Raw genomic sequence first — 12490 nt, 5'->3', positions numbered from 1 at the left:
AAAAGCTTGAAATGTGGAAAGTAAGCAGGAGTAGATGATATTCAACTAGAAATGATGAAGTATTGTTCCATAAAAGTTTTACAGTGGCTGCACTGCATAGTTCAGAAAGCCTGGACAGAGGGATGAATTCCCGATGATTGGAGTAGAGCTCTCATAGTACCCATATATAAATAGGGAAATAAAACTGAATGTGAGAATTACAGAGGTATTTCCCTACTGAGTGTTCCTGGCAAGATCTATGCAAGTATACTTGAGAAACAGTTGAGAAGAATTGTGAAGAAAAGCTTGTTGAAGAACAAGCTGGATTCAGGCCAAATAGAGGCTGTCAGAATCAGATCTTCACATTACGACAAAGAGTTGAGAAAGCATGGGAATATAACAAAGATTTGTATTTAAGTTTTGTCGATCTGGAAAAGGCATATGACAAGGTGCCGAGAGAGAAGCTATTCAATAAGCTACAGTTATATGGTGTCAATGGGGCAATATATCAAGCGATACTTAGTCTTTATTTGAATTGTATGTCAGCAGTTAGAATTTAAGGAAGTATAGGAAGATGGTTTAATGTTAAATCTGGTGTGAGACAAGGATGTACATTATCCTCTCTGTTATTCATTATCTATATGGATCACATTATGAAGAAAAGTGGTATTAAACATGATACCAGAATTGGAGATGTTAATGTCAGCTCTTTGCTTTATGCGGATGATGTTATACTTCTAAATAAATCTGCTACAAGTTTGAAAGATTCCCTGACTAAATTGAATAACTGTTGTAATAGATATGGTATAAAGGTCAGCATTAAAAAGACCAAGACACTGAATATAGGTAGAATTGTTGAAAATGTCAACTGTGTTGTGAACGGGGAACCTGTGGAACAGTGTTCAAACCAGTTTTAACTTATAGATCTGAGATCTGGGTCAGAAGTAAAGCACTTGATCAAAGACTAGAGACCGCAGGTATAAGAGTCTTGAGAAAGATTAGAGGCATGAAGATGGTATCAATGGCAATATTACATTAAAAACGAGGATATTAGAAATGAACTTGACATTGTCAGCATCCAGGAATGCATTTGCAGAGCTAACCTCAGGTGGTATGGTCACTTAAACAGAATGGGCGAGGAAAGATTAGCAAAACAAGTGTTCTCTGCCAGGTTGGCAGGAAAAACGACCCAGAGGAAGACCAAGATATAGGTGGATTGATACGGTACAAAGTGCCTTAGACGAATGAAATGTAAGATCTGATAATGTTAAAGTCTTGACAAGTAACAGACTGATTTGGAGGAAAATTGTAGATAGGAAGTTAGTAATGATGTAAATTTTTCATGTAGTAATATCATATCCTGTACACCCCTTGAGGGTATGTCAGGAATTTGATGATGATGATGGTTCGTTCTCCTTTTATAAATTTCACATTCTGTGAAGTGTATATGTTTCACGCATGCTTCAGCAGTAAAATCACACACATTGAGATACCCTCGTTTTTGTTTTATGCATCAGTGCCATGGTGTAAAATACACCATAATAATAAATTACACCATGATATGGTGTAAAATAAAAGCTTTGAAACTACACAATTAAGAACACAATTCTTATAATTAAACAGGCACTTGTAAATATGATAATACAGAATGGAGTTGATTATCACTAAATACTTTCAAAAAAAGAACTTGTCTTTCAGTGCCAACAATCACCACATGTCACATCTTTCCACTCTTCAGCAGAATATTGATTTCCTTTTCTTATTTTTGAAATATTATTGTCATGTTTTCAGTGTTTTTTGCCTTACTGAATTTGGTGGTTGTTAAATACATGAATATTATCAAGCAAGGGCTGCAAAAAAAAGATGTGAGGAAGTATAAAGAGAAATGTGATCAGCCCTGCTCATGGGCAGTACAAAGCATAATGATATTTATAATAATGCCTCACAGTATAAACAGTACCAAATAGGAAAAAATAAATTAATTTATTGAACTTGCTAATATTTTGTTAGTTTTCTATGCAGCATTTTCACAGCACGAATTACGACTGTGACAAGCACAACAGACATAGACATTCAACTAAAACATTAGAAACAATTCAAATTGTAACTTCGCAGAATTAATATCCTGACATGGTATTCTCTATTGGCTGGATAACCATAAAGTTAATTTGGAGAAGTCAGGCTGTCTTGTTCTGGGAGAACGACTGTCTCCCAGATCTTTGGCAAAGTAATGCAACTCCATACTTGCATTCATAGCCAGTGCTGATTCTAAAAATAGTCTCTCAGAATTATATATAGTCACACACATGTAATACTGAAGTTTTCTTCCATTTAATCCTATGTGAAGGTGTATTCAGAGCATGGTCTGCCATCCCATATCACCATGATTAAAGGTGTAATTTTTGCAAAGACTAAAAAACTTCTGAAAGGGTCATACAGGATTCCAGGTTGATCGAATATTACATTTTATGGAGGGTGGGGAAAAGGTCAAGAGGGCATTCTTGGAAGCTGAAAATGAATGCTGCTTAGAAGGGAGTGAAAGCTAGATTTTTCTCTCATAGGGTAATCAGGAATGCTGCTAATATGCATAATTGCAGAATGATTTGAATAGGAAAATATGCGGTGTGACCAGAAAGGATCATCTGAGAAATGACTATGTCAGGGGAACAGTGAAAGTTACGAACTTAGGAGCGAAAATACAGGAGGCAAGGTTGAGATGGTTTGGTCATGTGATGAGGAGGGAGGACGAATATGTGGGAAGAAGGGTCATTCAGATGGATGTGCAAGGAAGGCGGAAGCGTGGGCGGCCAAAGAAGAGATGGAGGGAGCTGGTAGAAGAGGACTTGAAGATGAAGAACTTGGATGTGGTGACAGCCCAAGACAGGAAGGTGTGGAGGAGACTCATAATAAACAGTGACCCCACTTAAGTGGGAGAAGCTGCAGAAGAAGAAGAAGAAGATTTGAATAGGAAAATAGATGTCAGTTCAATGTCAGCAAATGCAAAGTCGTGCAATTTGGCATGATTAGATATCTCCAATGTTATATTATATTGGTGGCATTATGCTAGAAGAAACTTATCAGGTTAGGGATCTTGGAGTGTTGGTAGATAGCAAGTTGAAGTTCAGGGACCATGTGGCAAAGATTGCAAATACAATTCAAAAGATAATTTCAATACTGACACAAATTTTCATATGTAAAGATAAGGATGTCATTTTGCTTCTTTACAAGGCCTTGATAAGACCTTACTTGGACTATTGTGTGCAGGTCTGGTCTCCTGGGTTCCTTTGTGATTTTGATACAGTGGAGAGAGTGCAAAGGAGAGTATTAAAAATAATATCAGGATTGTGGAATACTGATTATGAAGACAGATTGAGAATTTGTAGACTGCAGACACTAGCAAAAGAATAAAGATGAGTGATATGATTGAGACTTACAAACTTCTGAAAGGGGTCATACAGGATTTCAATTGATGGAATTTTTCAATTTATGGTGGATGGGGAAAGAACAAGAGGGCATCCTTGGAAGCTGAGAATGAATGCCACTAAGAAGGTCTGAGGGCTAGATTTTTCTCTTATAAGGTGGTGAGTGATTGGAATGGATTGCCATTGGATGTTGTGAATTCATTCACACAAGCAGTGTGAATGAATTCAAGAATAATTATGATAATATGTGTGTAGTATGTAGCCTCCCTCAATGAGTCCCTGACTCCCTGGAGGTCTCTTTTAATAATATTAATTATAATAATTTTTGTGTTCAAGGCAGATGTTAAATGATATACCAGTCTGTCCAGAGTAGGCTAAACTGCATAAATTACAGACACAATGAACTTCATACACTCCAGGATGTGCAGGAGGAGGAGGATGAAGTTGATCTTTAGGAGAACAGATGAAGGTATCTAACTGAATGAGTTGTTTGAAAGGGGCATGGAGTTGCAGAGTGCTTTAGCTATCTTTTCTGATATGCTTTTAATATATGGAATGGGAATAGTTTTACTGTGATCCTGTATATTGGTTGCAGTAAGAATGGAGAGTGCATGCAATATTTTATATATTTTTATGGGTTGTAGCCATTTTGTAAAAATGTGTTGTGAAGGTCCTTGAGCTCATTTGCAAGTGCTGTGTCATTTGAACAAATAGTCTTGGTTAGTGAGTAAACACTTTTTGAGAATGCCATTACTGTTGTGTGGATGGTGGTGGTGTGATTGCTTATGTAAATACCTTCCTATATATGTGGGTTTTCTGTAAATAGAAAAGGATAAGGAGCGATTAGGAAGTCATGTCACTTGTTTATTTAAAAAGGGTAGACAACAGTTATTTTCTTTTTCTATTGTGAAGTTTACTTTAAGATGATCTTTGGGCCAAATAGCAAACATCATCGTCAGTTTGAAGGTGTTTTCATATCTTCCATATCCTTGCAGAATAGATTGTCTGTTGCGTATGTCGTGCATACTCTATATATGTGCAAGTTTAATATTGAACTAAATGAAGGCATTGTTTGATTAAAAATTTATTTACTGGAAATGATAACTGCAATTTAATTTAAATTCATCTACGACGTGAAAAACTTACATATTTTCTTGCATGCTTTAAGTATGTAAGATTTACTGTTTTCAAGTAAAGTGCTGTAATTATAACACATGATGGCTCATTTTTCTTGCTTCATGACTGAAACAAAAACCGGAAGTGTGTCATGTATGTGGAGCATGTGTGGAGGAAAAAAACCCTGTAATATCCCATTCCTAAGAGAAATGAGATTTTTGGAACTTGAAAGTGAATATTTATGAAGTGTTTCAAAAAAAAACCTTTAAAAGTTGTCAATTGTTATGCTATGACAATGATGACAAAACAAGTGTTGTGGGTGGGGTATGGAAGGTTGGTTTTGAGTTTTTAACTATGAAAAAATAAACAGTCTTTCATATAGAAAGAAAAATAAAGTTCTGAAGCTTGCAGATAAAAGGAGGGAAGAAAGTGAAGATGATTGGTTTATGTTATTACTTTGAGAAAATTGGCAACTAAAATTGCAAATTCTTCAAAAGGAACACTAATGTTCGAATTAAGGATTTCGGATCCAGAAGTTTTATTTCCAACTGGAAATAAAACTTCTCTAATAAATTTGTTGGCAACTACCCCTGATCAAATAATTATTTCACAGTGAATGAGATATTTTAAGGGAAAAGAGTGCATATTATGCACAAAATAACTATTTTGAATGTATTTAGAATGAGGCCAGCAATTCACCTTTCACTTGTCACTGTTTGCTTGTGGTGGGTAGATTTCTGGAGCCCTGTATATATATATACAGTCGGGTCTCTTTTTATGTGGTAGATATGTTCCACAGAAAACCACATATAAAAAATCGCGCAAAAAAAGACCTAACTAACGTTGAAAAATTAGATACATTCCATGATTTTCTAAAACCGCATAAAACTGAAGCAATGAATTAAAATAAATCTAAAATCACATAAAAAAAGTTTATAAAAATTCAGGAAAATAAGAATGCCTAATTCTTATTTTCTAATTTTATTGAAAAGTAACAATTTTTTTTACATTTTTCATCAGAATTATCGTTGCTATTAGACAATATTTGGCAATGTTTTGCGAACTGTGTGAAATCACTTTCATCACCAGAAGAGATAGTCAGTGCATCAGATCGCTATGGTAAAGGCATTGGTTCTTCACAAACAGAATTAGCTTCACCCTGTTCTGTGCTGATTTTTTTTATGACAATGTAATCAGTGATTAAACTTTGCAATGATGATTTTCCTAATTTTTTACAGAGCTTGTAATATCCAGACATTCAGTTCTTCAGCTCAAGTTGGAATTGAAAGGCTCATTCAGAATTTGTGTCATTAACAAGAAAATGATTTTCCAATTTATTGCAGAGTTCAAGACCTTCTCGAATTATATTTGCAGTGAGGGGGACAGATTTTTCTTCCACTTCACTGTTTTCTGGATCTTCGACGATATCTAAAGTTGATCGATATCCAATAATATCATCGTCACTTAAGGTATTACCACAAGCAATTCGTCTACATCATTCTGGCTAAATGTATCAAAACCTTCTCCACCAATTTCATGTGCCAAAGTAATGATTTCAGCTGATAATGTAGATGTTTGAATCGTTGCACTGTTTGCAACACATCCAGGCCAAGCTGCTTTCCAGCAGGCATTTAAAGTTTGTGGTATTATTTCAGTGATAGCAGATGCAACATGATTTAAGCAGTCCAAAATAGAAAATTTTTTCCAAACGTCAGCTACTGTTAATGATTCATTTTCTAGTTTATCCAATATAAATTGAAAAGTGTGCTTAACGTAATATTTTTTAAAAGTAACAATTATGCCTTGATCCAATGGCTGAATAATGCTTGTTGTATTGGGTGGAAAAAACACCTATCTGTACATTTGGATGTTCTTCATTGTCAACGATTAATAAAACTTTAAAATTTAGAGCTTTTTGCTTCATATATGTTTCTACTTCTGCTACGAAGGAATTATTGTACCATTCAGTAAATACAGCAGTTGTTACCCAGGCCTTTGTATTAGCCATCCAATGTACCGGCAGCTGTTTAGATCTTTGCCTTTTAGAGCATGTGGTCTTAGAGATCGATTTACTAGGAGGGGTTTCAACATTCAGTCCCCTGATGCATTGCTACAAAGTAACAACGTTACTCGATCTTTGCTTGCTTTAAACCCACTTACTTTTTTCTCAGACTTTACGATGTAAGTTCGACTAGGCATTTTCTTCCAAGACAATCCTGTTTCGTCAGCATTGAACACTTGATCAGGACAATATCCATCATCTTCAGTAATTTTGGCTAACTTATCTTGAAAATTTTTGGCTGCTGCTTCTTCATCTGTTGCTGCAACCTCGCCTGTAATCTTCACATTATGAAGTGCATTCCTTTTTAAAAACCCTGCTAGCCATCCTTTGCTAGCCAAAAATTCTTTATCAGCCTGGGAAACAGAAGTAGATGGCTCCAATTGCTTCATCTGTTCATAAAACCGAAGAGTTTTTGTTTAATTAAATAACCACTTTTAGGAATTCTTCTTCGAGTTAATTCTTCAATCCAAATTATGAGCGCTCGTTTCGTTTTTTTCTAATAAAGCATCTCTTGAGTATGATGATAATTTGGCACTTAGTTTTGTGCCAGAAATGACAGATTTTCTTATTGCGACTTCATTCTTTTTAATTGCTCTTATAGTAGATTCACCTAAATTAAAATGTTTACCAATCGCCATAGATCCCTCTCCTTTTGCTAAGCGATCTAAAATTGCAATTTTCATATCCAGAGAAATTGCTTTTCTTTGGTGCTTTTTTTTCTCCATTGAGCCAAATTAAATCTTTAAAATAAAAATTGGCAAAATTTAGACTTACGATAATGAAAGGGCAAACACTTACTCACATGCAAAATTAAACTTCGCGGACACTTACTGCTTACACGTTACTCATGTTACGCTGCAACATTCTGTTCATTATGTACAATGGGGAAACCCCAAATTTGCATGAAATATGCACCGCATAAAAAAGATAAGCATAAAAAGAGACCCGAGTGTGTGTGTGTGTACCCCCCCCCCCACCACTTTTTACCTTTCAGCTATCACATTTATGAAAGAAAATGTAAAGAATATTGATATGATGCAAAATTCTTATTTCATGGTTAAAAAAAAATCTATGATGGATTGAAGTTTTTTCTAAAATTACTTGCATTTGAGGTATTATGCGGTGCTTTTTTCATCTTTGTTAGGCCATTCTTTGTGATTGTTTCAAATGGTTTTTTATGGCTGTGTTGCAGTTGGATTTTGTGTTTGAGGTCCACTGAGGATGTGAGGATCTGGGCCTCTTTTGTTAAATTGGGTTTTGATTTAATCCTCCTCCTCCTCCAACAGAAACTAAAGATTTTTTCCCTACAAAACAGACTAATCAGCTGTTGAAGTTAGTTGACATATATAATAAATATGCTTCTCATAGTCTTAATGTTCTTTTTGTGAATTTCAGATAGTCTTAACTATACTTTCTTTTGTTATAGTGTATTTTCATTGAAACAGAATTTTAGAAAATTATTCATGAATTATAAAGTTGTCAGATTTATAGTGAATCCTTGGGTAAATTTTTATTTCAGTTTTCCCAAAGGAAATATCTGATGAATGTAGTAATCCCAAACAAAAATTTAAATATGAAGATTTGAAAAAATCCTCAATGTTCAATTCAATCCAACAACAGTTACATGAAAGTGAAATAAAAAAGAATCAAACAGTAGCAGAGATCACCAAGCGTAGGAAAAGTTTGCAACTTGTTAAATATGAGGTAAGTTATATTTAGAAATTTATAAGACGAAATATACACTTTCTGGTAAGCAGTAGTCTTATGCTGTCTTTTAGATAGACTATTCATCTTAACAACATATTCTTTTGTACATAATTGTACAAAAGAATACTGAACTTGGATACTGAACTAAAAGGATGGGATGGCAATTTTGGACTTGGCTGTCCAAATTTTATTTTGTATTGGCTTAAAGAGAGAGAGAGAGAGAGAGAGAAGGTATCCATGGAAATTGAGAATGAATGCAGTCAAGAAAGGGGTGAGAGCTGGATTTTTCTATGCATGTTGTTCATCCCAACAACAGTTGACGCTTATTTTATAACCTGTATGTTGATTCAATAGATTGCTGTTTGGCAATAGAGTACTCACTACTCTTCTCGTGTTGGAGTGACTTGCCTTTGGAGGTAGTGTGTGGATGTTGTGTGAATGAATTCAAGAAATGGTATGAAAGCTGGTATGGATGATATGTGGCTTCCTTTGATTGTTGCCTGAGTCGCTAGAGATATCCTGCATTATTACTAATATTATTTTGTCGACTCCATGGAGGTTATCATCATGGGAGGCCCACTTAACCAGCAACATGTCTATCATAATGAGCTTTGAAGTTATTTACACTACCTGCATTTACAATGCACTCCAACGATATATTCCACTCACTAACAACTCTCCATGTAAAAAATGTACTCCTCACAGCTTACTTCACCACATCTTTATACAACTTCTAGGGATGGCCTCTTGTTCTTATCATCTTAACATCTACTCTTTTTATAATTCCTACTGTATTAATCTGATAGAATCCCTTAACTAACTCGAAGATCTATCTCCTCTTTTCCTGCTATCCAACATCTGTAATCCAAATTCCCTCAAAAGCTCTTCATAACCAACATTCTAGAGTCCTGATATCACTTTGGTCATTCGTTTTTAGACCAGTGGACTGAAGTTCTGATGGCGATGTGCCCTCGGAACTTCAGTTCACTTTCTGTTATCACTCTGAGAGCCTGAATCTCCTCCACTTCCTGAAGCATAGGTCTAACAATACAGTACATACCTTATATCTCTGTATCCCAAAGTGTAACACCTTGCATTTATTAACATTAAAATTACATTCCCACTCATTTGTCCAAGCTAAAAGTCTATTCAAATCTTCCTGTAGAGAATTAACATCAGCACTACTCCTGATAATTCTAACTAACTATATCGATAATCAAAATTTGTGCTAGGACTCTCTGTTTACTTTAAGAAAATAAGTTACTTCAATTACTAATTATATGAAGAGCCAAAGGCTTCAATTCGGCGACATGAACTTATTTAAGTTAAAGGATATTACATCCCATATTGTTTCTTAGCTGAATAAGAAACTCAAAGAGTTTCATGCTGAATATAGAAACTATATAAAGTTCGGCGATTCCAAGCGTAAGCAAATACCTGGATAGTGCAACACCTGACCCATTTGGAAGTGCAAACTGAGGCAACTCATAGTAAGGGTGGAGCAAGCTCCAATCACTATTCTTGGTATTTACCCATAATGTGAACTTTGCTCCTAGGAGCTGTATTACTGTTCTGCATTATGAGAGGAGGTCACTACCTAGACCGGTTTCAACCCTTATCGAGGTCTCATTAGTGAGTAGTATCAAACTCTCTAAATTCATTTCACTCTCTAAAGTATCAAAGACTACTTTGATACTTTAGAGAGTGAAATGAATAAGTTCTTGGCATGAAAAAAACTAGTAATTGGTAAGCAAGCACTGGATAGATCTTATATCAACATATTCTTTTGTACATAATTTGTATGTGGCTGTTTTAGTAACCTTGTTGCTGTTCCCTTTGTTGCTGACATCGAAACAGTGGTGAAAAAATTACACCCCCTTCTACCAGAATTCTCCACCCCCCTCAAAAAAAAAAAAAAAAAAAAAGAAAGAGAAAGATTTAGGAAAAGGAACAACCATGTTATAAACAAAAATTATTAAGTTAAATGTATGCATCCAGTAATGTATGTAGGCTGTTCAATAAGTAATAAGACTATATTTATACAGAAAACAGATTACCTTTAATCGTCATCATTTACGTGGTCTTTTTCGAAGTAACTACCGTGAGACGCGATGCAGTTGTCCCAATGTTGCGTCCACTTCTTAAACACATGTGAAAGTCCGTTTTTTGAGAGTTCTTTCAAAACCGCCTCTGCAGCTTTTACACATGCTTTGTTGCTTTTGAAATGGCGGCCTCTTAGTGGTTTCTTGAGCTGAGGAAACAGCCAGAAATCGGACGGTGAGAGATGAGGACTGTATGGAGGGTGTGGTAGGATATCTGTGTTGTTCTTCTGCAAAACGTCCACTACACATCCAGCAATATGTGGCCTTGCATTATTGTGGTGCAATAAGAAGCTATTCTTCAGCAATGGCCGCTTCCTTTTGACGTGCTTGATGATAATCGCTGCTGTGTTGATCATTGTCTTTGTGATGGACGTTGAAGGTCTTCCCTCACGTTCAAGATCTTCCACATTTTGCCTTCCTTCCTTAAAAGTTTTATGCCAGCGAAAAACACTTGCCCTCGACATTTCTTCATCGTGGAAAGCTTCGCATGTCATGTTAAAAGTGTCCAATGCCGATTTTTGCAAACGCACACAAAATTTAATCACATAACGCTGTTCCAAGGACACTTCCATTTCGAAGACTGGTCGCGCCAATGAGCGCTTGCGTTTAGTCACGTGACACTCTGGCACATCAGCCCGTGTACACCATCTATCAACCTCTTTTGTTAATACAGCAACATTTCTTTATTCCACAGAAATTAATATTGTGATGAGTGGTTTCGCCACAGTAAAATTAGTCTTATTACTTATTGAACAGCCCACGTATAATAGTGTGAGATCACAGACTGCACTTATTAACAAATACTCTGCAGTGATAATGCATTTTAAGGAAATATACAATAGAAAAGTAGATGATGCTGCAGTACGAAACACTTGTTAGAGAAAATTAAGACATACTGCTTTTTAATAAGAATCCATTTCTCTTAGATTGTTTAACTTTATTCTGGCTATTGTCACTGACTTTTCAAAAGGCAAACTTTCTAAAGAAAAATACCATATGAACAGCGCTTAAATGCTCTGAAAGAAATGAGAGAAATGCCACAATATTTTGAGAGAAAATTTTTGTAACAAATAGTCTAAGTATATACAGTAGTATTCTCGTAATTATTATTTTGGTAACTTCCATGTAGTCAAAAGACTCATTGTGGAAGGCCCACTCAACCAGTAACATGTCTATCATAATGTAATGATAGAGAGTTATTTGAATCTTGAATGCAAATAACTAATAGATAAAGGAATAATGTGTTTGTTAAAAATTTTGGTGAAAATGAATTAGAAATGTAAAATTTTGAAATTGGACCTGTTATATCATCAAATATTTAATTATGTGAATGAAGTTTTAGTCAGAATGTAATAAAAGGGAGGTTTAAGTCATCAATGATTCCTCCATTCTGATTTATGGAATACATAGGAATGGTCCTTTCCATTTATTCCAGATAAATTAGTGGGTAAGTAGTATTTTGCACCTGGGAAAAGACACTGGAAGAAAGAGAAGCCCTTATGGACTGACTGTAAGGTCAGTGGTATACATTTTTAAACACATGAAGGGAAGGATATTTCTGTACAGTTATATATAAGGTGTATTAAGAATTCAAGAAAGTATTATTTTTATTTTATCATCAAAACTTCTCTCAGTTTTTAAAACATCACCTAAAAATATATATATATAAATTAGACTGATACTGTAGGTGAGTAAATTTTTTATGATATGACTAGAAGGTTAAGTTATATTTCTGGAGTACTGCATACTGCGTGTGTGTGTGTGTGTGTGTGTGTGTTTATGTTTGGGTCAAGTCCAACATCTGTGACCACTTCCCAAAATGTCTGGCTGCTTTACACATTGGCCAAAGTCCAAAAATAAGGAGTATGTCTGTTCTTATCATTTCAGACTCTGGCCAGTCAATTCTAGTAATGGTCAGAGACTGTTGGCCAAAGTAAGAAGTTTTACCAATTTTTTAATAACCTTATTTTGAAAAGAGCTTTATTTGCATTTTGCACAGTAAAAATTATTTTATTTTTATCAAAATCTAAAAGAAAAATGATATGATAATTAATAATGATATTAATAATTTAATTGCAATGTTACACGAATTTATTGAACTC

At 35.0% G+C, this 12490-nt stretch overlaps 1 protein-coding gene across 1 annotated transcript in view; it reads left to right on the top strand.

The window, feature by feature from the left end:
* The window catches only part of LOC150103097 (putative ATP-dependent RNA helicase TDRD12), a 623943-nt gene that overhangs the window by 110483 nt on the left and 500970 nt on the right, over positions 1 to 12490 (top strand). The window contains exon 7 of the mRNA XM_090397898.1: positions 8099 to 8283. Within this exon, the coding sequence (XP_090254024.1) occupies positions 8099 to 8283 (185 nt within the window). The remainder of the gene's footprint in view (positions 1 to 8098; positions 8284 to 12490) is intronic.

The sequence above is a fragment of the Typopeltis vanoorti genome, chromosome 9, assembly GCF_054136105.1.
Source record: "Typopeltis vanoorti isolate ZY-2024b chromosome 9, IOZ_Tvanoo_1.0, whole genome shotgun sequence".
Taxonomy (NCBI): domain Eukaryota; kingdom Metazoa; phylum Arthropoda; class Arachnida; order Uropygi; family Thelyphonidae; genus Typopeltis; species Typopeltis vanoorti.
This window is presented reverse-complemented; position numbering and strand designations above follow the sequence as displayed.